The sequence below is a fragment of the Sapajus apella genome, unplaced genomic scaffold, assembly GCF_009761245.1.
Source record: "Sapajus apella isolate SASKATOON/1434 unplaced genomic scaffold, GSC_monkey_1.0 scaffold42, whole genome shotgun sequence".
Classification (NCBI taxonomy): Eukaryota; Metazoa; Chordata; class Mammalia; order Primates; family Cebidae; genus Sapajus; species Sapajus apella.
The window spans coordinates 11,880,158-11,907,165 of record NW_022436982.1 but is presented as its reverse complement, the minus strand read 5'-3'; the positions used below and the strand labels follow the sequence as shown (position 1 = coordinate 11,907,165).

Below are 27,008 nucleotides of genomic sequence, written 5' to 3'. Positions count from 1 at the left end.
GAGTGAATGAATGAAAATTATTTTATTTTTATTTGAGCTTTGGTTCTACCATTTGCTAGCAGTGTGAATCAAGAGAAGCCAATAACCCCCCTGGGCTTCCCTAGTTCACAAAGTGCCTGTCGTAAAGTCAACAGCTTCCCGACACTGCAAGGCTCGCAAGAAGTGCCACACGACTGTGCGCTTAGGGCCTGAGTGCTCACTCCCCAAAACTCCAACCCAGTGAAACGGCAGAAACGGTGTGTTTTTTTAAATTTTTTATAATAATATGTAAAAGAAAATATAAATGGGAATTTGCGGTAGTGGGGGAAGGCATATCTACTTTAAAAGGCAGGTCATTTTTAAAAGCTCTATTTTCTAAGTTAAAACTACGAAAGCGGGGTGGGATGGGGTGGGGACAGTTGCTCTGTAAGAACTTCGGTGATTGATGATCTAAGTTTCTCGAAGTGTCTCAGAGCCTCAATGATTCTTTCAATCCGGGACGTCTGCAGAGAGCAGAAAGAAAATAGGCGTTAGAAACCAGAGGTCAAAGATGTGTGGCCCATCCCACACTTCTCTCTTGCCGTCCCCACCGGCATTGGAGTACTTAATATACAAGGTTCTCGCGACGGCCTCACGCGCATGTACCCGCTGCCACCGCACTCCCACACCTCCCTGGTCCAGCAGCGAGCCAGGTCCTGCCTTGCTGCTCCAGGCGCGCTGACCACTCACGCGCTCCAGGTCCACCCGGCCAAGGGCAGAGAAAGCGCGATCGCACGGCCAGCGGGGTTGCAAGAAAACGAGTGTTATATAATGAGTGTCAGTGCCTGCTCACAATGCCAGGGGCGAAGGCGTGAAAACGTGGCCTTTCCTTTCCGGCATCCCCGGGCATCTTTTGCACCTGGTACAGAGTGAGTCAGCCAGAGCGTTAATCAAAGGGCGCCTCGGGATCTGGCACTCCTCAGCCGTAGAGAAACTAGAGTTCCAATCCCGTAGGTTGCCTACGCATGCCTTCTCCTACAAACCCACAAATGGCTTCCTATCATTTCTGAAACAAAATGGATGCTCATTTATTCGACCCTATATGATCTGGCTTCTGCCTTCCTCTCTAATCCCGCTGTGTACGGGCTCCAGCTCGCCTTTCGGTTCTCCCAATCTTTTACATTTATTTCTGAGGCAGCATTTGCACTTGACAGTCTCTTTCTCCCATAGCTTTCATTAGATTCTCTGACCACTCTTTAGCCCTCTCCTCCTATTCACGCTTCATACCCATTCCATGGGTTTTATAAACTTGTTCTCTGAAAATACATTGTTATCTTGCTCAACGTGTTTCCCAGGTTGGGCACGATAGCTTGGGACTGTAATCCCAGCACTTTAGGAGGCGGAGGCGGCGAGAGGATTGCTTGAGCCCAGACAACAGTGTGAGAACCTGGTTTCTATTATTTTTTAAGGAAAAAAAAAAAAAAAAAAGCCAGGCATGGTGTCGCACGCCTGTGGTCTCCGCTAGTCGGGAGGCTGAGGTGGGAAAACCCCTTGAGCCAGGGAGGTCAAGGCTGCAGTGAGCCGTGATCGCGCCACTGCACTCCAGGTTGGGCAACAGATCGACCCTGTCTCCAAATGTAAACATCATGAGGGTAAGACTCCCGTTTTGTCTCATTCACCTTGGCGTGCCCATCGCCTAGAACATGGCTGATCACGAAGTAGAATCTAACCATAGAATGAATTGTGCTTGAAAAGGGGTTGTTGGGGAGAAAGAGAAGGAAGGGAGGAAGGAAAGTATGAAAGACTTGTGTGCTTGGATTAAATATCTTTGGTTTGATTATTAAGAGTCGTTCAATTTATTTATTAGCTTATGGATTAATTCAATAGTTTTACTCCTTCTCCCACGCGGCTCCTCCAGCTTTATGCTCAGCCCTGGAACCGTGCTGTAATTGGTAGCTCTTTCGACACCGACCCGGCTGCAAGCTGTAACCGGAGACGAAGTCGGGGAATGCTGGGGAAGAGGGGCCGAGTAAAGAACTCTGCATCTTTAACTTGGAAGGTGATTCTGCATTCAGTATTTACAGCATCCCCCAGAAGAGGGCTTAGAGGTAACTCTCCACCTCGCCCACCCAGGCTCCCCTATGGCCCAGGGAGCCCAGTTCCCCATTCTCGGCCAAAATAAGATGGATTTCAAAATCTTTAAGGTCATATTTTACCTTAAATATTCGTGTTAATTCCCGTGTATTGCTTCATATTATCTATTTGGTTTTTTAAAAAATTGTTCTCCCTCCAAAAACAATTGAGTAATGTTGGCGCTACCAGCAGACAGCTGTGAGGGTTAGAAAACTGAGGCCATGGAATGGGGGCAGAGGGAGGATGCTTTGAGATCGTAAAAAGTAAAGGCAAGGAGAACCACAATTCTATCTTCGTCGCTTAGCGATCTCTTGCATAAGTTTAAGAGGCAAAGGAGAGGGTCTCTGACTGCCATAGAGTGCTGCACAGCCAGCTAAGGTCAGCGAAGTTTTGGTCCTGATGCCCGCAGAACCCCCCGGGGCAGCTCTGGAAAACTCTACCGCATAAAGCGGAGGGTCGGGTTAGTTGAGTTGTGTAGTAGAGCTGAGACTGAGCGATCTCCAGATGGTGCCACACACAATTGGATTTGGGAATCCTAGGGTTGGTCCAGCCACCTTGGTATGCAAATGAGGAAACAGATCCGGTAAGTGGGCGCAACTGGCCCTAGTTTGGAGGAAGAGGGAGCCTCTTCCTCTAGCCTCTTGAGTCTTCAATGCTCCACAATCTAGGCCTTAAACTAGGAGAGGGTAGGTGTTTGGGTGGTGGTGTACTTTGGGAGGTATAATTTACAGAATGGGCTTTCACATGCGAAAGTCCCTGTCGTGATTATTTCCCATTTGCTGCCCTGGCCGGGCAGCGCGATCAGGAGACTCAGGCTGTCTGATGATTGCATGAGCTGAGGCGAGACCCGAGATTGGTCTCCCCGGCTGAACTTTCTGTTCTGGAAAAGGAATGCTCCGAGCTTTGGAAGCTCTCCGGGTACAAATTCTTAGATCACCAGTCCTCACCTGAGGGACCTTCCGCGGCATCTGTGCGGGCAGGGCTACTGCCTGTGGTGCCCCCCGCAGCTGCGCGCAGGTACCCTGCAACGTCGCAGTGACCCCGCTCCTCAGCCAGGTCCACGGGCAGACGGCCCCAGGCATCGCGCACGTCCAGTGGCGCCCCGGCCCGGTGCAGCACCACCAGCGTGTCCAGGAAGCCCTCCCGGGCAGCGTCGTGCACCGGTCGGGTGAGAGTGGCGGGGTCCGCGCAGTTGGGCTCCGCGCCGTGGAGCAGCAGCAGCTCTGCCACGCGGGCACTGCCCATCATCATGACCTGCCAGAGAGAGCACAGTGGTCAGAGGCGGGGTAGGGGACAGAAAGGACGCCAGTGTGAAGCCCCCTCACCGCCAAGCAGGCACCCACACAAGCCACAGGTGTCTAATTACCCTACCTTTGCTTCCCATTTCCAATTTCCTTTTACAGTTCGCCTATCCATTCTTCAGTACACATTAAATTCCATTATATTCTCCGAACTTTTGCGGAGCTGTAGCCACAGGCAGAGAGCCCTGTGAGACACGACAACAGCAAAGGGGCAGGGACAAACTGACTTTTACTCCAGCCTAACTTCCTGTATCTCCCCTGAGATACAACTGCTGAAATTTATTCCTGAAATTTTGTTAGGCCTGGAGATTTTCTGTTGTTGTTGTTCACTGCTGTATATCCAAGTGCAGAATGTGGTAATTGTTAAAAAGAGAAAACTTTTTTTAAAAAACACATTTTCACAAAACTTTTTAAGTTACCTTAGCTTCTGGGAATGTTGAACCTCAATTTCTTATATTAGTTTTAAAATTGTATATTGGCATATTATAGTTGTATATATTTATGTGGTATAATATGATGTTATAATCTTTGAACACAATGGGGAATTATTAAATCAAGCTAATTAACCTATCCATCATCTCAAACATTTGACATTTTTGTCAAATGAGAGCATTTGGGATATACTATTTAGCTATATTCATCATGCTGTGAAATACATCTCAAAAAAACCAGTCAGACTTATTCCTCCCATCTTAACTGAGGCTTTGTATTTTTGATTACCATCTCCCTATTCCTCCCACTCCCCTAGCTCCAGTAACCACCATTCTACTCTCTACTTCTAAGAATTTAATTGTTTTATATTTCACAAATAAGTAAGAACACGTGATATTTGTCTTTCTGTGTTTGGCTTATTTCATTTAGCACAATGCTCTCCAATTCCAAAACTTCAATTCCTTCAAGTATTAAACAAGAAGGCTAGTTTAATTAGTCCTAAAATTCCTTTCTGTGGTAGGCTGAAAAATGCACCCCCCCAACAAATATCTATGCCTTAATCCTCAAAAGCTGTTAATATATTACCTTATGTGGCAAAAGAGGCTTTGTAGATGTGATTTAATTAATGGTCTTGAGGGCGATTATCCAGAATTTTCAGGGTGGGCCCAACATAACCCCAAGTGTTTTTATTAGAGGGTCACAGTCAGAGAGAAGATATTAGAAGCAGAAGCCAGAGAGAAAATACAGGGGCCATGATCTAAGGAATTTGATGGTCACCAGAAGCTGGAAGAGACAAGGAAGCAGATTCTCCCTTAGAGTTTCTAAAAGGAATGGAACCCTGTGGACCCATTTTTGACTTCTGATCTTTAGAGCTGTAAAATAATAATTTTGTGTTTGCTTTAGCTAATACATTTGTGATAATTTGTAACAGCAGCAATAGGAAACTTAAACACTTTCCAGGTTTATGATTTGAGAGTTCATTAAATAAGAGATGGTCACGTCTTTGGTTCCTAAATCATCTTGGAAACAAAGCCATTTCCAAAGAGGAATTTTAAAATACTGTCTGCAGTCATAGCAACCTTAAAATTTGAGTGTTATATGGTAGACGGTGGTAGAAGCAGACAATTTATTTTGAGATAACTGTTATTTGTTATATTAGCTTGAGGATGGTGGTGTTATAAAGAGGAATTATTTATTTTTAGGTACATTTTGTATTAAACATAAATTGCATAAGTTGTCTAAATCAAAGAATTATACTAAATTATATTGTAGTTACTAAATTCTGTCCTGAGAAAGTGAAACTGAGTTATTTTTCAAAGAGACAAAGAGAAAGTACAAGGAAACCAAACTGCAGCTACAAAAAGACAAAATATTGCAGTAAATTTATTGTTTTGTGTGTTCAATGAAGTCCTTCATTTTGGTCATAAAACTAGTCTTAATGGTTTTTCTTATATTTCATAGTATGAAAAATCTAAAAAGTAACCCATATGTAATTATTTAAATCATGATAGAAATCCAAAGCAAAAAGAAAATGAATCAATTGAATGAAAATGTGTAGGATGCTTAAACCTATTTGATAAGAAATTAATATTAATTTAGTACTTAAAATGTTATATAAATAAGTTTGTATATTAAGCATCAATGTAGTTAGGATTCTAAGCCAACGTCATTTCCCCTTTTCTACATGTTCTTCTCCCTTCCCCATTAAAAATTGTCAAAACTATCCACTTTTCTTTTCCCTTTTTGCTTTTAAACAAATAAGGTATCTTCTAAGATATTTTAGGGCTCCAATGCCAAACTTCCAGGTCTAAGCTGCTGGTACAATTTTAGAGATGCAAAGATACCCAGGATTAATTACTTTTAAATCATCCCCTAACCCCTCACAAAACCGGAGTGGGGAGAGGAGAAACACTACTTTTCAAAAATGAGGAAATGAAAAATCTCTAAAACTCTATCATAAATAAATTATACCAAGAAAGCTAAAGATAGCAAAACAGCAAAAATGTCAGCAGATATTCCCAAAATGGTGACTACGTATTACATCTGGCGTGATCACACGAATGGGATTCATTACATACGACTATCTGTATTTCCTAAGTTCCTACAGCAAACATATATTTGTCCTACTCACTTAAAAATAAACACAATATGTAGTTGCTTCGGAATAATTTCTTTCTTTTCTTTACTTTTCTTTTCTTTATCGGACTTTCACTTTTTCACCCAGGCTGAAGTGCAGTGGTGTGATGGCTTACTGCAACCTCCGCTCCTGCCTCAGCCTCCCGAGTAGCTGGGATTACAGGCGTCCACCACTACGTCTGGCTGATTTTTGTATTTTTAGTAGAGACGGCCAGACTGGTCTCCAACTCCTGACCTTGTGGTCCGCCCGCCTCGGCTCCCTAAAGTGAAGGGATTACAGGCGTGAGCCACCGCACCCGGCCGCTTCTGAATAATTTCGATCAGAAATTTATATTCGATATTTATTCCCACATATACGACAGATTTTTACTGATAATACCTCCTAGCAAGAAAGATAAGCTCCATCCAGGTATCTGTGAATTCAGGGCTAAGTAGTTCCAGTACATCCTACATTTCTTTAAGACTCGCGTTTTATCCCAAACGTTTGTAAATTTTGTATCTGATAAAGAGCATACCTCCATCTAATACAAATACTTCCTCCCTCTTCAGATCCTTACAGCATTCCAGAGATGTGCACGCGCGGGCCTCCCCAATGCTTCTGTGGCTTCCCGGGGTCCCCAGAAGAGCAGGTCTGTGATTACAGACCTCTTCTGAAAACTCCCCAGGAAGCCTCCCTTTTTTCAGAATAAAAGCCTACCTGATTCCCCTGCAAACCTCGTCCTCCAGAGTCGCCTATCGCCCCCTGCTCCCGCTACAGGCCCTCTACCCACCTGGATCGGCCTCCGACCGTAACTATTCGGTGCGTTGGGTGGCGCCCCCGCCTCTAGCAGCGCCCGCACCTCCTCTACCCGACCCCGGGCCGCGGCCGTGGCCAGCCAGTCCGCGGAAGGCTCCATGCTGCTCCCGGCTGCTCGCTCCCCTCTCTCCCTCTCTCCGCGCCTGCAGAGCTCTCGCGGCCCGCACTACAGTCTCGAGACCAGCCCGCCCCTCCTCTTTCTTCCACCCGGGAGGGCGGGCGGAAGAGCCCCCACCCCCAACACCCGGGACTCCGTCTGTCAACTCTTCTGGCGGAACGGCTGTATCTTTCCAGGCAGGGGGGCGCCGTTCGCTAGTCCTCCGAGGAGGTGCTATTCACTCGTTGCGAAGATGGCACCCCTGAAGCCGCCCCAAGGTGGGTATCCCCCGGGGGCACCAGCCGGAAGCGGCCCTCGCCCGCCGGAGCCCAGAGGCGGCGAGGACAGGCTGGACTCCTCCCCACCTGCTCCTACGCCGCCATCCAGCAGCCCTGCTCCCGGCCGGGCTCCCCGCCTCCCAGCAACCGCGTGTTTGCGTCTCTGAGCGAAAAGAAATTTCGCACCCCCCACACCCCTCCCCCCGCGCACGTTTCCTTCCTCCACGGTACAACCTTCCTAACTGCCAAATTGAATCAGGGTGTTTGGAGTCACAGGGAAAGTATGGCTTCTTCTTTTACTCATAAGAAAAAGCAAAATTATTCTTTTCTTTTGTGAGAGTCCAGTGAGGATCAAAATCACCTGTGCGACTAGGAAGCGTCCCCCTACCCTCTCAACCCTTGATTTTCGAGAGCGCCGGGTTCACTAAGTCAGAAATCCTAGTTCAAAGGATTCCTTTTGGAGAGTCGGCCTGCTCTCTCCTTCCCCGCCCCTTCCCCTCCTATGTGCAAAACGGCTGTCTAGGGCGTGGGTTTCTCACACGTGTGCATTGCCTGGTATAAGGGCAGATTCTGACAAAATGAGGTTTGTTTAATACGGACAGGGGAGAATTGTGCCAATGGGTAGGGAGTACTGGAAGGACGGATTCCATTCTCAATAAGTCATAATTCCTAGACCAGAAGAAGTGCTCAGTGTTCTAGAGGCAGAGTTGCACAGTGATTCAAAGATCAGCTTTACACACTGCCCTGTCTCATTCACACGCACATTTCCCCTTCCCAGTGAAAATACCTTGCATTCTTTTTTAGTTATAAAGGGGGAGGGGAATATGAGTGTCCCCTGCTTTACAGGAGTTGTTGTGAATTTAAATGAATTGATGTATTCATACATATGAACCTTAAGAACAGTGCCACACATCCTAAGCTAATACCCGTTATTTCTTGAATTGTCCATTTTGAGGATTGGCTTGCAATTCTGTTTTGAGGCATGAAAAGAAAATGGTTTGGAGCCGGGCGCAGTGACGCACGTCTATAATCCCAGCACTTTGGGAAGCCGAGGCAGGTGGATCACCTGAGGTCCGGAGTTGGAGACCTTTGGCCAAAATGGTGACACCCTGTCTCTACTAAAAATACAAAAATTAGCGAGGCGTGGTGGCGCACGTAATTCCAGCTATTCAGGAGGCTGAGGCAGGAGAATCTCTTGAACCTGGGAGGCGGAGGTTGCAGTAAGCCACCGCACTCCAGCTTGGGTGACAGAATGAGACCCCGACTCAGAAAAAAAAATTGCTTTGGATAGAATTATCACTATTACATAAAAGGAAAGGCAGGGCGCAGTGGCTCACGCCTGTAATCCTAGTATTTTGGGGGGGCCGAGGCGGGTGGATCACCTGAGGTCAGGCATTGGAGATCAGCCTGTCCAACATGGTGAAACCCCCTCTCTACTAAAAATACAAAAATTAGCCCAGCATGGTGGCACGGGCCTGTAATCCCAGCTACTTGGGACGCTGAGGTAGGAGAGTCTCTTGAAGCTGGGAGGCAGAGGTTACAGTGAGTGGAGATCTTGCCATTGCACTCTAGCCTGGGCAACAAGAGTGAAACTCCGTCTCAGAAAAAAAAAAAAAAAAAAAAAAGAGCAAGAAGAGCTTACTCTCTGAAAAGATGGAGATGATGGGCACCCTCCACCACCCTTATAATTAAAAGTTAAACAGCACTAAAGAGTATAACAAGTGCAAAGAGGTAAAAGTTCTAATTTTTCCTGCGACTATTACTTTTTAAGGTTTTCAATAACATACATTAGAAAAAAATGGATTGCTCAGACTCTGATGATGCCTTAAGCACATGCTTAATCTTCCTATGGATAATCCAGCTCCGTTTAAAAGTTATATTTCAATCCCTGGTTGACTTAAACCTTGTAGACCCAGCATATCTTGTACTTTTAGTTCCTGCTTGATTTTTAAACAGGTAGTTTTAAAAATGAAGCCAATGAAAACAATTTGGGATGTCAAGTATGTTATTAAAATCTACACTGCATTACTGTGCTATTTATATTTTCCTTGGGTACCCCTCAATTATCTGTATAGCCATAATATGGAAAATTCAAACTATTGATAAATAAAATTCTTTTGGTTTAGCTTAAGGTATTTTATGATGGAGGAGGAAGAAAGATTGGTTTCAAGGATGGGAGGGAGGGAACACATTTAACACATTTCCATCATTAATATAATGATTCTTAATGGGGGTGGAAGAGTGGAAAGAGTAGGCTCTTTCAAGAGTCTGTTGAAAGACTTGCCCAAAACAGAAAGTAGGTAGTAATTTTTTAAAAAAATAGATGTGTTCACTTACACATGTATTTCTGAATAAAACTTTTAGGGAATTCAGAGATTTCTCTGAAACTCTACGATGGATTCCTACATCAAGAACTCTTATAGCTCTTGTGAAATATATATATATATGTAGATATGTATATGTATGTATGTATATTGAGCTATTGGTGAAGAAGATGGGTGATGTGGTGATACAAAAACAACATTTAGATGCATTATATACAGATGTAAAAGTTGACTGCTTTGGAAATAACAAGTTTTAGATATGTATATACTCTCGTATCTTGCAGAAGAGCTCTGGAAGGATTATGGCATCCTTTGGTGGGGTCATTTTGCTCTAGAAATTGAGTCCATTATCTATTATAAATCTTATGTAAAGTTTAATAATACTGTGAAAACTTTCCTGGTTTTTCTTTTAAAGAACCCACCACGTTCCCAGTTTACTCATACATATCAGCTCAACCTGAGGTGCAAAACCCTAGAAGAATGAAAATATAAAGTCCTGGATCCTGGTGCTGCTTATGCCAGCCTCAGATTTCCTATGTGCAAAATGGGATTATAATATATTTCATGGGATCACAAAACATGATACTGTATGTTCAAAAGCTTTTAATTTAAAAATTTACTATATTTACTAGAATTTACTAAAGTTTGTTGGTTATTGTTATTATTCTCACACTTATTTTTCCTTTCTTGAGAGTGCCATTCTTTTTTAGATTTGCAGTGCCTTGGCAGTTAAAAAAATCTATACTATGAAATTTAAACCTGTCTTAATTCTGATCAGTTTTATAAGAAAAAAATACTATCACCTGTTCATTCATTCAACAAGCTCAGAGGCTAAAGGCAGACATAGGGTAGGTGCAGAGGGGAGTAGGTCAAACATAATATCTCTAGAGTCAGACTGCCAGGGTTCAAACCTGAACTGTTCCACTTACTGGTTCTCTATCTTTGAACAAAGTTACTCAACATGTCTGGGCCTCTGTTTTCTCATTTTCATGATTAGGATAATAACCATACTTGCCTCAAACAATTGTTTATGGATTAAATGAGGCATGTAATGCTCTTAGATGAGCAAAATAAAGCAGAGAATGATACAAGAAAATGAAAATTGGACCAAACTCATTCTTATTTGTTTCTAGTAGGCAAAGCCTTCCTGGATGCTAAGAGCTGATCCCAGTCTTGAAGAATGATGTGAGAGTTTAAAGATGGGAAAGAAGGAGACAGATATTCTAGGCAGAGGTAAGAGGATGTGCAAAGTCATAGAAGTTTAGGAAAACTGAAAGTAATTCATTTGGACTTATTCCTTAAAAAAGAGCCTGTAAGAACTCCTCAGAGGGTCAAAAGAAAAGCCAGCAGAGTGGGATGGCAAGTAAGTGGGGACGCTGTGTTGACTACTCTTTCACAGCTTCGTTGTGATAGTTCAAGGCCCTTACCATGAAGTGAGGCAGATGGAAGTTGGAAAAGACCTGAGCACACACATACCCTAAAGGGCAAGTGCCAAGTGAAGAGAAGAGAAAATCAGAAGAGAATAAAGGAAAGGTTAAGTACATAGGCAAGATAGGATATTTTTGAGGACCCAAGGTCCCTCAAAAGTCATAAAGAAACAGAACTCAAAGCACAGCTGTGGTGGTTATAGCTTTGGTCAAAAGAGATACGTAGATTTGGGAGGGAGAAAAGGTCAGAATGGGGAGGCACTTCCTTCCATGAATGAGGAAGCTAGCTTGTTTGCAGAGTGAAAATAAGATGGTAGGGTAGGAAGTTTGAGAATGGTAAAAGTTTAGAATACCTCTTATGAGGAGAGAAGATGGGCTGAGTAAGACTCAGACAGAGAAGTCTTTTGTTTTGTTTTTTTAAATCAGGCTAGAGAACCCAGCTGAGGGTGGAGATCATGACACAGTAGAGATATTTGATTACTTTCAACATATTACCAGAAAGAGACAGAAAGATATTTTAGAAGTTAGTGTTCTAGAGTTGGTTTCTGGTTCTGACAAGGCATTGTAGGATTGGCAAGGGATGATATGAATATATTTCATGTGATAAGCAAGATGATTTTGTTAGGAAAATAAAAGGAGTTGGAGCAATAGCTCTTTTCTTAGACCAAGTGACAGTTCTCATGTATCTAATGAACTATTGTTTTGACTGTGAAATCTTTAGAGATTATTTCTAGATTCTATGTCCATAATTTTCAAAGTGGGCTTTCTCTTGTTCTGTTCTTAACACTTGAAGTGAGATACTGCACACATATTTCTTTACCAGTTTCAATATTAACATTATTATTAAAGTTAATTGTTGTAACTATAGCTTGAGGTTAAAAACAAAATATACATACAGTAACTCTGGGAAGATACAAAGAAAGCTTTTACCTGTGAGGCAAGGAAATGAAGAACTGGAATTGGCATGCGACTTGCTTTTCACATTCTGTGATTTGTATTGTCTGAATTTGGTATTATGTGCATGGCCTTTCTAATGAATTAAACATAATAAAACTAGTAGACAAATCAGAGTTACTTTTATTAGAATCATCATTCATAACTTTATTTGAAAAGGAGTAACCAAGTACCTAATATGTGTCAGGCACTTGGCTTAAAGTTGTCAATATTAATTATAAAAGAAGGGTTCTTAGTCAAGAGCATGTATTGGTAACAGCCATCAATATATTTGCTTCTCTGGAGGAGGAAGGTAGTCTTGAACTGGGATGAGCTCTTGAGTGGAGCCTACAGTAATCACCTGAGCAGGGAAGACTGGAGTGATGGATAGTGATAAGTGAGTTACACACTTATCACTCACACTTGAGTTACCAGGAATAAAAGATTTCAGAGTGTGGAAAAAATCCCATGATTAAAGAAAGTTCCTTAGGAAGTAGATTATAAGAGCAAGGTATATACTTTGTAATGGAGCTTCTAGGTACAGCTGTGTTAAGCCTTCATAGATGAGTTCTAGAATAGGATGTTGGGTGCAATAGAGAATTATTTGAAGACAAAGGCAATGGAGGAATAATTCCATGCATCCTCTTAATTTAGAAAAGCAATAATGTCAGGAAATTAGAGTCCCTGGCCTAGATCTACCACCTACTTTGTTATCCTGAACAAGTGACTTTTTTTTTTCTAACTTCAATGTCTTCATCTACAAAGTGGGCATAATCAGAAACGTGTAAAAATAGATTGTGGGTTGGCCTGAAGTGCCAAAGTGCCCCTGAAGCTGCCCCAGATAAAAATTCTGATAATCAAGGTCCAGTGTGGGTGATAAGAGTATTTTAAATGGGAAAGAAAGTTATTTCCTTAGGTAAATAACTGCAAGATATTTAATTATTTATGTTCTACAAGGAAAAAAGGTAGCTTCAGCATGAAAGGGAGACCTTTGAGAAAGTAGAGCAGACCTTCAAACAAGTTTGCTAAGAAAAGACAATGTGTCCCTGGGAGTAGGTCTCTAGATGCTTCAAGACAGAGGATGTTTCTTTCTCCTCTTTGCTATTCTCTATTTAATTAAATTCCATATAGCACAATTATTTAGTATTTGCTATAAGTAAGGTGCTCTTTTAGAAACTCTATGCTATCTCTGCTCATTCAGAATTATTGTAAAATTTCTCTTCCTGCTCAAACTGGATCTTAGCAATGAGTACAAAATGCAAAATTCTTTGATGTGTTGTAGATTTAGTGCATAATTATAGTTAAGTAATGATTTTCAACCTTAGTTTCTAAAATGTTAATTGGGTATAGAATCAGCAGTACCTATTATCATCTTTCCCGGAATATTTTGAAGGTAACTTAAAAGTATATGACTTATAGCAGATGTCTTTTCTAAATTATGTGCAAAACAAATATGATTTTAAATCTATGTAAGAAATTTACTATTAAAAATATCTCGAGCGGACTCTTGTGAAATGAGGAATCTTTGCAGTTCATGAAAACAATTATTCCCTAACTTGTTTTGTATGTTGATAAATTACTTATGGTGAATTACTTATATCTATTCATGGCTATTCGATCAGCAGAGAACACTAAAAGATTAGCACAGTATGTATGTATGTACATATTATATGCACATATTTGATATATATGTATATTATATACAGCATAGATACTGAGAATTGGCCTCATCCTGAGGAACAAAATAAGTAACAAACATAATTAGAGGAGACAGGCAGACAGAAATAGAGATAATAAGAAATTCATTAAAAGTTGCCAAGAAAATAATGGCTATAATTTTTTGAACCTCAACTATGTGACAAGCATTAAGCAGTTTTATATATGTCATTTCTAATTCCACAGCTCTCCCATGGGATAGAGAGTATTATTCTTTCTTCATCATGTAGACAAAAAGAGGCTCAGGGTGCTTATGTAATAATGAAAAGAATCAAGATAAAGTTCGAACTTAAGGTTCCCAGTTCTGTTTGAGAGGTCCTCACTCTCCCTACTACAATATCTGTTTCCCTGATGATAATTTATCCAGTATGTGGCGAACAACTCATCAGTGCTTCCTTTTCTTTGAGGACTGTGCTTTAGAGCAAGTTGTAAAACCTGGGCCAAGATTACTAGCTCTCCATTTTCAGAACTACTGTCGTTCTGTAATTATTCTTCAGTAGTGATAGAAATTTGGAATTTAAAGACATGCTAAGTCCCCTGAAAGTCATTTAATTCAGTCCCCTCATTTTTGAATTATTTGCTGTCCTGAGTAAAGCTTATATATGTAAAAATCATTAAGGAATTAGCTGCACACCGAAAATGAAAAACTACCCCCCAAAACAATAATTATTAACATTTTGATATACTTCCTCCTGTCTTTTTCTTTGCTTAATCTTTACATTGTAAATATTGTACAATTTTGAAATAAGCCTTTTCTAACTTATCATTAGAGCATTTTCCAGACTTCTCTAAAAACACTTCATAAATGCTACTTTTAACAGCTGCAACACATTCCATTGGAAAAATAATTATAATTTACTTAACGATATCCCTGTTGTCAGATAATTAAGGTGTTTCTAATTGCTATTAAAAATAGAATTGCAGTTTTTCAAAGGGTAGAAGGCTCTTGAATATATTGCAAAATTGCTTTTCTAAAAGCCGCCATTTTGATTTATAGATAACAAAGTGGAGGAGTGCTACATTGCTATGGTTACCCAGTTAGTAAATGTTTGCTGCAGATGTTTAACTCAGTTCCTCTCCCCATTCTCCATTCTTTCGATGGCCACGGCTACTTAATGTGGGTAGTGGGAAATGCCAGCCATATTCTTAATCATAATTTTGGGAGTGACACAAATGCAAGTGGGGCAAGCCTAGTCTTTAAACTCAGATAGAACTGACCTCTCATTTACCAGCTCTGTAGGCTTGAATAAGTTATATAAACTTTCTGAGCCTTTGTTCCCTCACCTTACAAAGTGGGGAAAATAAAATTTACCCCATAAGATTACTGCGAGTTATTCATTTAGGTCATCAAAATAAATGTCCCTTTGAGTAATTTTTCATTAATTACTGTACATTCTGGCAGGTACCTGTGATTTCAACAGGAAAACTTTCTTCTAAAAGGTATGATGCTATCTCCTGAATTATAACCCCCTGAAAAAAGAGCTTCTTTGTAACAAAGTTGCCTAAGGTATGACAAAAGAATTTCAAAAAACAACAACAACAACAAAAAAACAAAAAACAAACAAACAAAAAAACACACACACCTAAAAACAAACCTCATTAAATCATAAGAAGTGATACTGGAGAGTGTCACTGTGTCCAGTCTTTACATTCATTGCCACCAACCTCCACTCCTTGCAGTGTATGTCAAGTGGAAGGTACAATAGGAAAACTACAGTCAAAACTGAGGAATTGCAAAGTGTATTTTCTCTAAACTTCTATCCCCAACTTCCCTCCTTTTTCCTTCTCCATGGGATAGATTTTCTCCTCTCAAACATGCTGTCCTTTTTAATTGCTAACACAGGCATATGTAATATCTCATTTCTGTTTATGCTGCTGATGCATGTATATGCTATTAGAATTCTGAGATAATGTTGAGTCACAGAGAAATAATCTTGTATTCAGTTTTCACTCCTGAGGGTGGAGGTTGAGTATTCATGGTTTACCCATAGGTTTAACAATGATTTAGGATACTCTAATTTCAGGGGGACCATCTACATGGAAACTTTCCTCATCAAATGGAGAATGGTTGTCCCCCATTTCCCCTCTAAAAAGCTATCCTTTAAAAGTAGGTTGCTTTCTTGGGACTCTATAGTCTTACTGTTATGTTTAATTTTTTGTGTCCTTTCCTGAACTTCGGAGAGTTCTGAAGCCAATATCCCCTCTGATATTACTAAAGATTGCAAGAAAATTTTCTTGTGTTAGACCAGTCTTCCTCAAATCACATTCTTCACCTGATATATGATTCAACTCCCCTCAAAGGAATCAACTTCTTGATGAAATATAATCAACTTTGATTAAATAAGTAAATGCTTTCTATTCATGTTTTAGCGCTTTTCATATACAGATTTAACATTTCCATTCATGCTTTCCTTTCAGTCTCTGAGTTTTCTCTTTTTTGTTGTTATGGTTAAGATGATAACTTCCATAATTAATTATTCAAAAATACAATGATAACAGAATATACTCTGTGTTTACTCTGTACCAATTTAAAACCCCAGGTCAATTTAGCCTTGACAAAGCATACCATTTAATATATTTTGTCTGTTTCTTTGATACCCTACTTCTAAATAACTTCTTCAAATTTGAATAAATATAATTGAAGGTCACCCTCGAGGTAGGTATTTTGAATGTTTTTAGGATTACATTAATGTTTCTGCCCATCATTCCTTTCATCACACACACACACACACACACACACACACACACACACAAAATTTTTTTATACTAAAGAATTTTTAGAAAATTTTTTTGGCCAAAACTGTTGATTCAGATATTCAGACTATAACAACCATTCTGAGGGAATTAAAAATCCAGTTGTCTTCAGTGATTCCTTTGGAAATTATTATTCTGGGTTATTAGATAGACTAATCACTTTTTTCCAGTTTTCTAAAGCTACCTTGATTTCCTGCCTTAGAAAACAAAGGTTAATGAACACTGCTTAATATGTCTTTAATGGTTATGAATACTAGAAGAGCTTAGAGGCATACCCTAAAGGCCACCATATAGAGCTTCTGTACAGATGTGAATTTAAAAGTATCCAACTATGCAAATTTACACTGATTTTATTGAAGACCTTGGAATATACCAGGAGTTTTAATACATAAACATATTTTTATTATAATATATACATTTTTAAAGTGGAGTTTAGAAATTTGTAGCTACACTGAATAATTAAATTCTAATGAAGTATGTATTTACTGTAAAAAAAACTAATGTGCTTTCTTAAGGGAATAGTTTAGGCATTATAATAACTGATAAATGTATGCTGTTTAAAAGTTTACAGTGAATCTTTACACATACTATTTTGTCTACTTCTTATTACATAAATACCATAGGGTCTCAGGTTTCCAGATGAGAAAATAAAAGCACTGAGAGTTTCTCATGCTTCATTCTGGTACCGGGACACCTCACAAGTAAAGGAAATAGAATCTGCTCACAGGTCATGTGAGTGCTAAAGAAAGTAATCTTTCAACTGCATGCTTCGATTGGTTCCTGTGCTGGTGAACAAGTATCTCATTTATTGCTTTTAAATTAAGGTAGGACTAGGAATAAGTAATTTATATGCACATTCACATAAGAATTTTTCATTGGTTTATTTTGTTCAAAAAATAAATTTTTGAAAGATGTTAACCTCCTTTCAACTAATAAATATTTATTGTGACTTACATGGCTGATGCTTGAGTATAGCAGAGGCCCAAAGGGGTTAAGTGACTTACAAAATAACAACTAAAAGAGATGAAACTGAAACCATATACATATTTATAGCATTCCATGAACACCCAAGTTCAACCATATACCAATTACCAGTCAGTGATGTTTGGCAGGCCATGCAACCTATCTGAGCCTCAGTCTCCAGATCCATAAAATGAAAAAAATGAAACATCTAAAACATAAGGATACTGTGATAATTAAATAAGATAATGCAAGTTGAAGTATCCTATTATTATTAAGCTCCTCCTAATTATTTTTGAAGAAAACGAGAACTTTACCATGTGATTTGGAAGAAAGTTTCAATAAGCTTCTTTTAAAAATTAAATGTTAAATATAATATATTCAACTTCAACTATTCAGCATGTAAACTGCATGGAGTAAAATTCAAAGTATCTGATGTTGAACATTTAATAATTAGATTAGCAATTGGGGGAGTCATTGTTCTCTAGATAGCTGCTGTTTCTTTAAATTGGTTGAGAGAGTTATACAATTGCTGAGTCAGATGATCTGGCAGCCTGAAAAAAAATGAGAGCAAGAAAATGGTGGCACTCGAGAAAAGAAAGCAAAACAAGCTTTTTCCTAATACATCAGCAACGTCACTGGTGTAATATTAGACAAATTGTAGTTTAAAAGCAGAAAAATTATTATTTGAAAGGTATGATATTTTTTCTTGTAAAAATAAAAAAAAAAGTAACTTACATGTTACTTTTTAGCTTACATTTTTCATCTATATTTCTCCCTTCATCACTGTGCTTTTACAGAGACATAAAGACCCATCATTTTGTCCATAGATGCTTTATTCTGTTATGGCTAGATAAGCGTAACACTTGTGCTTTGATTTTTCTTTCTTACATAATTTTAGGTTGTCATATTTATTACAAGCCTGGTCTGGATCATAAAATCAAAGAAACCTCTTATTACAACACACACACACACGCACAGAGAGAGGGAGAGAGAGAAAGAGACAGAGAGAAAGAGAGAGATCCATTCATCCTGTGCAAACAGAAGTAAGTGTAAATAGAGTTTTATAAAGATAAGATATATATAGGCTATGTGGAAATTTTGTCTGGTTCCGTACGCTTTAAAATACAAATATATTTTATTATTATTTTTTTCTCTTAAACTGTGTTCTGATTGCAAAAATGTGGTATCAAACGGACATTCTTTTCCAATTCAGACGAAGGGTCACATAATAAAGGGTCTCCTTCATTTGGTGAAATAACTCATCCACTGATTACTCAGACTCTCTTTCCAAGGATCCAGAAAACTGACTCTAAACTTAAAATCTTACCTAAAATCCTGGACCTCAATTCAAAGATAAATAAGCAGAAATAAGGTTAAAAAATAAAATTGGTAATAGTGGTCAAATTGTGTCCCAGTGGGCCATTTGTAATAATATCTCCTTTGAGTGTTTATTTAAAATGCAGATTTCTGGGACCCACAGCAAATCTGAATCAAATTTTCTGAAACCAAATCTCAGAAATATGTATTTATAAAGGCAGCCCAGGTAATGATGCTGTTGTTAACCTTTGTCATACTTTTAAAATTTCTAGTTATTCACATAATTCAATTAACAAAGCAAAAGCTTTTTATTTACATTACCTCAATTGTACAACTTTATTAGTTTCAGTTTGCTTAAGAGATTACATGTCTTTGTTCACATAATTCTGAACCTCTATAAAAGCTTTATTTAAAAAAATCCTACTCCATTCACAACCATTTAAATAATTTATGATATTGAAGGTGAAAGAGTAAACTGAGGAATAGTTGAAGAATTAATAAGTCCTTTGTGATAACATGTTTATATTTTCATGAACAAAGCCAATATGTGATAAAAAATAAAAATCAATGTACTATTTTTTTAAAGGAACTCTGATGCTTTGGGAGTTTCAGTCCTGTAGTTGATAGATTTAACTTTTGTTTTTCCTTTTAGTACTTCTTTTTGATAGTATAGTTTTGCCCAAATGCCACCATCATTCCAGGGCTCATGAATTAAATAAATGCACTGAGAGACACTGTCAAGCACTAAGATTTTCTTCAACCTTCCATTTTAAAACACAAATGCTAATTGGACATTAAGATGGGAACAATAGTCTGGGGATTACTAGATGGAGGAGAGAGGGAAGGAGAAGGGCTAAAATACTACCTACTGGGTACTATGCTCACTAATTGGGTTACAGATTCAGTCGTACTCTAAACCTGAGCATCATGCAATATACACCTTTGTAATTAACCTGGACATGTACCCCCTCCTTCTAAAATAAAAATTGAAAAAACTACGAGGCATTATATATTTTAAAAATACCACTATGTACAAGGCGCTGTACTATATCTGGAAGTACAAATATTAGTTAAACAGTCCAAGACTCAGTGGGTTCAGAGACTCCAACTATTTTGGCATTCCTGCTGTATGGAAACCCTTAGTCCACCAAGCTCTTTGGAAATTCTCGCCCACTTTCTTCATAACGCTGTCCTTGACTAATTCTCGCTCACTTTCTTCATAATGCTTCTTTCTGCTCGTTGGAAATTCTCGCTCACTTTCTTCATAATGCTGTCCTTGACTAATTCACCTCTAGCAATACTATTGGTTTTATATGTGATTTTAAATCATTCCTGTAATTTCTTCTGTTTAGATGGCTTTGTACCTGAGATTCACGTTCAACAAACAGAAAAAAAAAACGCTATTGACATTTGGTAGCCTCGACAATTGCAAACACGTGGGTTTGCTGAATACACATTAAAATTGCATGCATTAGGATATGGTGAATCTGTTGAGGTCCCAAGTTGGTGGATATTTTCTTGGAAGGGTCGAACCCTTTAAAAGGACCTTTTATCATCTACCAAACAAATCCTTCATTTATTAATTCCCAAGGTTTTCTCTATTGGTTGGCCTACTGTCATGAAAATGGGTCTTATTTTAATAGCTACTGACGTTTTTTATTCTAATCAATGATTTCATTTAAAAAGAAAATTTTCAAACATGGGGAAAGGTGCAATATAAGAAGAAAACAATGGAGACACATCAACACCGGAAAAAATACTACAGGCCACTCTTCCTACTATCCTGCACCCCCAGATACAGATAGAGATACTGAGGGAAGGCGAGGCCCTTCAACATTCTTGGGTCTCCATCTGGCTTGGAAGGGAATGAAAGGGCTGCCGAGTCTCAGAAGCGCACTTTCCCCGTGGTTCCTCCGACTAACTCGACTAACTCGGACTCACTTCTCTCCACCATCCTCTCCAAAGCAAGGCCTAGCCAGTTCCAAACTGGAGAGCTGACCCAGAGTTGCCTCCTGTCCTGTCCTTCCTGTCGTCCTCTCAGACTCTGCCTGCTCCTACCCCAACCCCACCCCGACCAGTGAAACCCCAATAGGCTTCCACGTGGAACCCCAGATCCACAGTTAAGATAACAGATCACATCGCTCCTGCGGAAAGTGCGCGCGGTAGAGTGATAATTTGACCACGCATCCAAATTCTTGATGGAGTGCCTTGCTTCAGCTGCCAGTTAAGCCTCTGGGATCCACGGCATCTCTAGGAACTGAGAGAATGGGGAACTTAGGGTCGAGGAGGAGGGCGGTAGGGGCTGAGGAGTGGAGGAGCAGCGTGCATCTCATCTCTTGTCCTCAGGCGCTCTTTGGGGTCCGGGTCCCTTGCACCCTCAGCGTGTCTCCGGAGGCGGCCAGCTCTGGCTGAAATTGACTGGAGGGGACTAGGGTGTGCTTGTGGGCTGGGGTAGGGGGGCCAGAGAGAAGGGATCCCAAGAAGGGCGCAAGTTCTGTGACCAGAGGCCTAACCCGGCAGCCTTGGAAACGGATATAGCTACGGACTTACCGGTTTAAAATGGAACTTCTTGGATATAGCGTGTATTGCGGTTCTGAAATCACAGCCCTCTCAGGCCTTCCCAGACCTCGGGTATGATACTTAAGTCAGTTTCCTTGCCTTTCTTCCCTCCTTACCCACCTAAGGCTAGAGAAGTTCTTAGTTCGCCCGCTATGTAGGATTGTTACAGTGCCAAAGGCTTTGGAAATAACATATGTTTTAGTGGTAATGGTCATAGCACTTTGGAAAACTCAAAAGTGAAACGATGAAAATAAATATCACCAACCTTTCCCCCAACCCCTCTCCTCCTGAGGAAACCATTATAACTAATTTGGTGGTGGAGGGGAACTGTTTACTTTTGAATCTTGCTTTAAAAAAACCTGACTTTATAATGCAATCATTTAACAGTCTATTACATATTCTTCAGAAACCTGATGTTCCAGAATACAACTGTACCATATTTTAACATTTTATTGCTAGAATTTTATGCAGTTTTTTGTTTCTTCCTACTATTTATCCATCTGTATTAATCTTTGTCAGAACCTTTGTTTGATTAGCATGAGGCCTGAATATAAAATAGCTGAATGAAAGTGTATGGGTTCATTTAAAAACTCTTAATATATAATACAAAATTTTTGTTCTTGATGGTCAGGAGTTTAGGAGGTACATTAATCTCACTGGGCAACAAATAGAGATGATATTAGTAATTAGGTATGTGAGAATCAGAATTTAGATAACTTACTTTAAAAAATTCATATTCAATGTAATAATTTTTTATTTAGAAAATGAAGCTGTACCCATTACTTATATAACTTACACTGCAGAAATAAAGCACCACAAACACTTTTTATCAGGTTGGGTTTTGTATCAGGCTGGGTTTTGCAGCAGATGGAAGGTCTAAGGTAAGCTTGTCCAACTTGTGAGACCAAGGGCCACATGCAGCCCAGGATGGTTTTGAATGTCACCCAACACAAATTCATAAACTTTCTTAAAACATCATGAGATTTTTTGAGTTTTTTTGTGTTTGTTTGTAGCTTATCAGCTATTGTTAGTGTATTTAATGTGCGTTCCCAGATAATTCTTCCTCCTTTGTGGCTCAGGGAAGGTAAAAGATTGGACACCCCTGGCCTACAGTGTTCTACTGTGAAATTTCAGTTTTAGTTTGGCCTAGGATGTTGTAGTACAGAAGGCAAGTGGGATTTTCTCTGTTTCTCCAAGGATTTTGTAGAAAGTGTAAAAGCACTGGGCCCATGGTTGAACCTTGCTGTAAGACAGTATTTTTGAGACATTTTGTATCACTTTACTAACAGGAATTGTTCATATATTGGGAAAATGGTTTAGCTTAACTCTACCATGTAGTTGATAGTGATGAACTAACATGGAATAACAGACCTGTAAAATATGGACACAGATGGTAATAGGCTATGTTGTTGCTACCTTAGGATGATAATGGACTTTCTAAAATTCAAGAGTACTAAGAAGTAAAATGAATATTAACTCTTGATTTCTGAAAGTGCCATGGTTCATTTAGAACACAATACAAACTGTGAATCATGTATGTATTGGGAATAATGGTTTATACTAACTGCACAGCACTTACCTTGAGAGGACTCTACGCTATTAAAGAAAAAAATAATCTCAGCATTCTGAAATAGCTATAAACAAATGAATATTTTAACTTCCTAATAAAAATATGACTATTTTATAAATGTGCCAAGGTTGAAGCAACAAATCAACTGAGGGAATTTATCAGGTTTCTGTGGTTAAGAAACAGGTAATGTGGAATTTTAGTATACATATTTCCAATCATAAAAAAATAAAAAGTCATAATAAACATATTTGCAGAAACTTAAAAAATACATTAAAATAACACATTATTATTTGCAATGATATTAAATAATTCATACAAGTAATTATCAGCACGTGTGCATCTCAAGGAATTGTACAAATCCTAACATAATTAGTATCCATATAAACTCCCAAATCAATATAAACATAGGCATAAATATATTCATGTGAAATATATAATTACATATTATAATTAACACTGCTAGATTTTATATTATGTATACCATTTTACATATGAAATTTGAAAATTGCATATATTTCAAGACAAACATTCTATTCAAGCAGTGTGTTCTATCTTCAGATACTTCCTGAAGATTGGGCTTTTCACATACGTCCTGAAAATTGATTTATACCTAAATAACAAAAAATGATTTATTTCAATGAACTATCATTTAAATATTTTTTGCATTTTATGCATATACATTAACATCCTATAAAATATTTTCTCTAACTTAAAGTAACCTCAATGTTATGTTTTATATGCCTAAACTAAAAAGTATGTAATTACAGCATTTATATACATTGATATTTTCTACTTTATTACTATAGATTTTTAGAAGCGACTTAATAATTTAAATAGAATAATTTTATATAGAATAATATTAACCCTGAATAATAAATATTTTTATATAGACAATAATATTAAGAACTATACTCAAACAGTTACGAATCACAGTGGCTAAACTGTTGCTGATACAGATAAACCACTGGTAAAAAAAAACAACCAGGGTCTTGCCAATATTTTAAAATGAATTAAAATTAAATCCAGCAACGGGCCATGAAATCCTTTATAAGCTCCTTTGAATAACTTTTTTTAAAAAATGAACTTTCACAATATGAAAAGTAAAAAATAAAATGTGCACTTATCCTATAGATTATAAATTTTTGCTAATAGAAATTGAGACACTAAAACACGGAGAGTTTTAACAGGTTTATATTTCCACTTGAAAGAGACAACATTGCAGTAAAAAAATAATTACCCCTCCGCTGGCCTTTGCTTTTTGAAGCTATATATTCCTGGCGAAGCATGCCACAAGGACGGTCATAAAAGTGAAGCCTCATTAAATTACTTTTAGACTTATTATACAAATTTTAATTTGCATTGTGCATATTTTAACTATATATTGTTTGAGTTTTCCTGGTTATAGGAAATTACACCGGCTGGGTCAAGATTTATCAATGTGACGACAAAACTACCTCGGATTCTGTTATTTAAGAAGTAGGCCTCATTTTTAAACTGTGTTAACTGTCGTCTGAGATGAGTAAAATATTATCAGTTGGGATTTCTGCAGTTCTGCCGTCTGCTAAACATACAAGCATTGTCCGGAGCAGTTTTAATCACGCAGGCCGCCGGACCTCTACCTCTAACTCAAAGAAAGCCCATTTCCCTGTTGGCTGTAAAACTCCCCCCAAGAAGCAAGTGTTTGCTCCTCGCAGCAGTAACTGATCCTACGATCCTGGTTAGCATTTCAGGAAGTCACTGCGTGCCCCTTCTCTCGCGGGTCCTCTACTCTCCTGGAAGGTGGGAGGTGGTGACCTTGCCAGGAGGCTGGGGAAAAAAAAGGCCCCCTGCAGAAAACTTAGACGGTTAGCAATATTCCCCCTAGGGAGAAAGAAAGTGTGTGTGTGTGTGTGTGTGTGTGTGTGTGTGTGTGTGGCTTAGTCACTCCCACCCAGAATATTTGGGAGTCACTGACTTCTGAGGTGGGTTTAGAAGCTCTTCGCCTCAGTTTCACATGATTGAGGGGCTGTATGAAGGGGGCTCCAGGTTTAATGGTATTGCGAGAACCACATGTCTAAGTCGTTGTAACCCGAATGGGGAAGCCTCCACTGCCGTTACCTCCTCCTCCTAGCCTGTGCTAGAGACGATCTATCTGTTTTTGAAATCACACTGAAGAAAACAATTGGCGAATGCGCCCCGGACTTTTCGAGGGCCTTTCCTACCTGGTCTTCTAGGATGCGGCTGCTGCCCTAGACGCTGGCTCCTCAGTAGCATCAGCACGAGGGCCACAGCGGAGGGTGCCCCTGGCGCTGCCCACTCCCCTGCGAGCCGCGGGATGTGAACCTCGAAAACTCTCACTCGCGGAGGGCCGCACGAGCGCCGAATCCGGAGGGTCACCAAGAACCTGCGCACCATGTTCTCGCCGCCTCCACTGCCGAGCTCGGCAGCCGCTGCGCCGCCCTTTGGCACCAGAGGTGAGCAGCGCCGCTCCTGCCCCCCTAACTGCAGACTTGCGACCCACGCGCCGCCCCCTGCCCATCTCCGCCCCGCAGGCGCGCACCCGCCTTCCCTGAGCGCGCCCGCCCCCCACCTCCACCCCCCGCCCCCACCCCCACTCCCACCCGGACCTCCAAGATCTCGGAACAGCTCTTTGCCCTGCGCACGCGGGAAGGGCTGCCGGAGGCGCCCTTAGGGAGGCGCGCGCGCGGGCTGCTCGGGGCCCGGGTTCCTTTCCCTCCCGCCTACCGCCACTTTCCCGCCCTGTGTGCGCCCCCACCCCCACCACCATCTTCCCACCCTCAGCGCGGGCGTCCCGCGGGGACGGCCCAGGGGCCGGACGCCTGGAACGCATCTCCAGGCAGCCCGCCCCCTCGCTACATCCGTCACCTGACACGGCCCTACCAGGAACCGCCGCGCTCCCGCGGGTTCTGGGGCTGCTCGCGTCCCCGCTCCCTCATCCCCCTTGTTTTATTCCTGCCTCCACTCGTCGAAAGTCTTCCATTCTTCAAACTAGATTATTTAAAAGAGAAAAAGGAAGAAAGGAAAGCGAGGTCATCTCGTTGCTGTATCCGCCAATCAGGAGGCTGAATGTCAGTTTTGAACAAAAAGCCGCTCCGCTCCTCTTCTAGATTTGGAAAACTAGCGAAATTAAATGAAACCGCTGCACGCTTCTGACGCGACATCTGGACACGGCGTGGCGCTGCTGGAGCTGCGGGCCCGGCCAGGCGCCGGACTAGGTAGGTGGAGTCGCAACCCGGGGTCCCAGCTGGGTCCAGGCGCCCCTTCCCCTCCCAGCTGCCCGCGTCGCCTAGGGCGCCGGGCTGGGACTAGAATCGAGTCCTCTGCCTCTAGCCCGTTTTTGTTTTCGGTTTTAACCTTCACGACTCTGTAGAGCATCTGAGCGCTTCTTCCTCTTTCCTCTTCCCCCCCGCGCTCCCCTCCCCCGCGGGCCGCTCCCCTCTTGTCGCCGCGTCCCGGCGTAGAATGGTTGCACGGGCGACCGCTGGCTGCAGCCGCCTCCACGCTCTGTGGGGCGCCCGGACACCCGGACACCCCTTGATCCGGTCGCCTGACACCTCGGCGGGCGTCCCCGCTCCCGTCTTCCCCTCCGTGTCCCCCCCCCCCCCTTTTTCTTATACATCACTGATCTTTTCTGGACTCTCTCCCTTCCTCCTTTCTAGCTGGGAGACAGGAAAAGCGGTCCTGTCTGGGAACAGTAAAAGCAGGGCAAGGAAAGGAAGGAGCGGCAGAAAGGAGGGGTGAGTCGAGGACACTGGGGCGGCCCGAGAACGCGGAGGAGCCGGGTCCTGAGCGCGGTCTAGCGAGGCTCGGCTCTGAGCCAGGAGCTCGGACGCGGGCTCGCCGGCTCTCCGCGCGCGGGAAGTCGAGCCCAGGACGCCGCCTTCAGGCCGCGGCGCTGACCCGGTGCCCGACCCGGAGCCTGCAGCCTGGACGGATCTGTGCGAGGCTCGCGGGCTGGGGTCCGCGGCCTGAGTGGCTGGTTGTGTGCCAGAGGATGCGGGACTAGGTCCAGCTCCCGGAACCTGGAAATGTGGCCCGCTTCTCAGTGGCTTCCTGTTCTTGCGCTTGGGCCTAGTGGCCTAGTTGAAGAAGTGGAACCACAGCGTGAGCCGACAGGGCCTTACAGACGTAAGGCTTGACCTTACGTCAACCCCCCACCCCCCTCCCCCGCACCTTACACGGGAGGAAAGTGAGGCCTGCAAAGGCCGAGCCACTCACCTAAGGCAGTGCTGCAGCCTAGAGGAGCAGCAAACTTCTCCTTCCCCATCCCCCGCCCCATCACTTGACATTGCTGCCGAAGCTCTATCCAAACCT

At 41.3% G+C, this 27,008-nt stretch overlaps 1 protein-coding gene across 3 annotated transcripts; it reads right to left on the bottom strand.

The window, feature by feature from the left end:
- CDKN2A (cyclin dependent kinase inhibitor 2A) lies at positions 1-25,544 on the bottom strand. Of its 3 annotated transcripts, none has more exons than XM_032300060.1 (3): positions 6,731-8,187; positions 3,039-3,345; positions 1-482 (listed from the first exon to the last, which is right to left on the bottom strand). In XM_032300060.1, the coding sequence occupies exons 1-3, from the start codon at positions 6,854-6,856 to the stop codon at positions 469-471; spliced, it is 447 nt and encodes a 148-aa protein (XP_032155951.1). In that variant the 5' UTR covers positions 6,857-8,187; the 3' UTR covers positions 1-468. The 3 variants fall into 3 exon arrangements, 2 of the variants coding, with proteins under 2 accessions (XP_032155951.1, XP_032155952.1); XM_032300061.1 differs by lacking the exon at positions 6,731-8,187 and adding an exon at positions 24,896-25,378 and having other exon boundaries at positions 6-482; XR_004275713.1 differs by lacking the exon at positions 6,731-8,187 and adding an exon at positions 24,896-25,544 and having other exon boundaries at positions 245-482.
- Between the last annotated feature and the right edge of the window lie 1,464 nt (positions 25,545-27,008).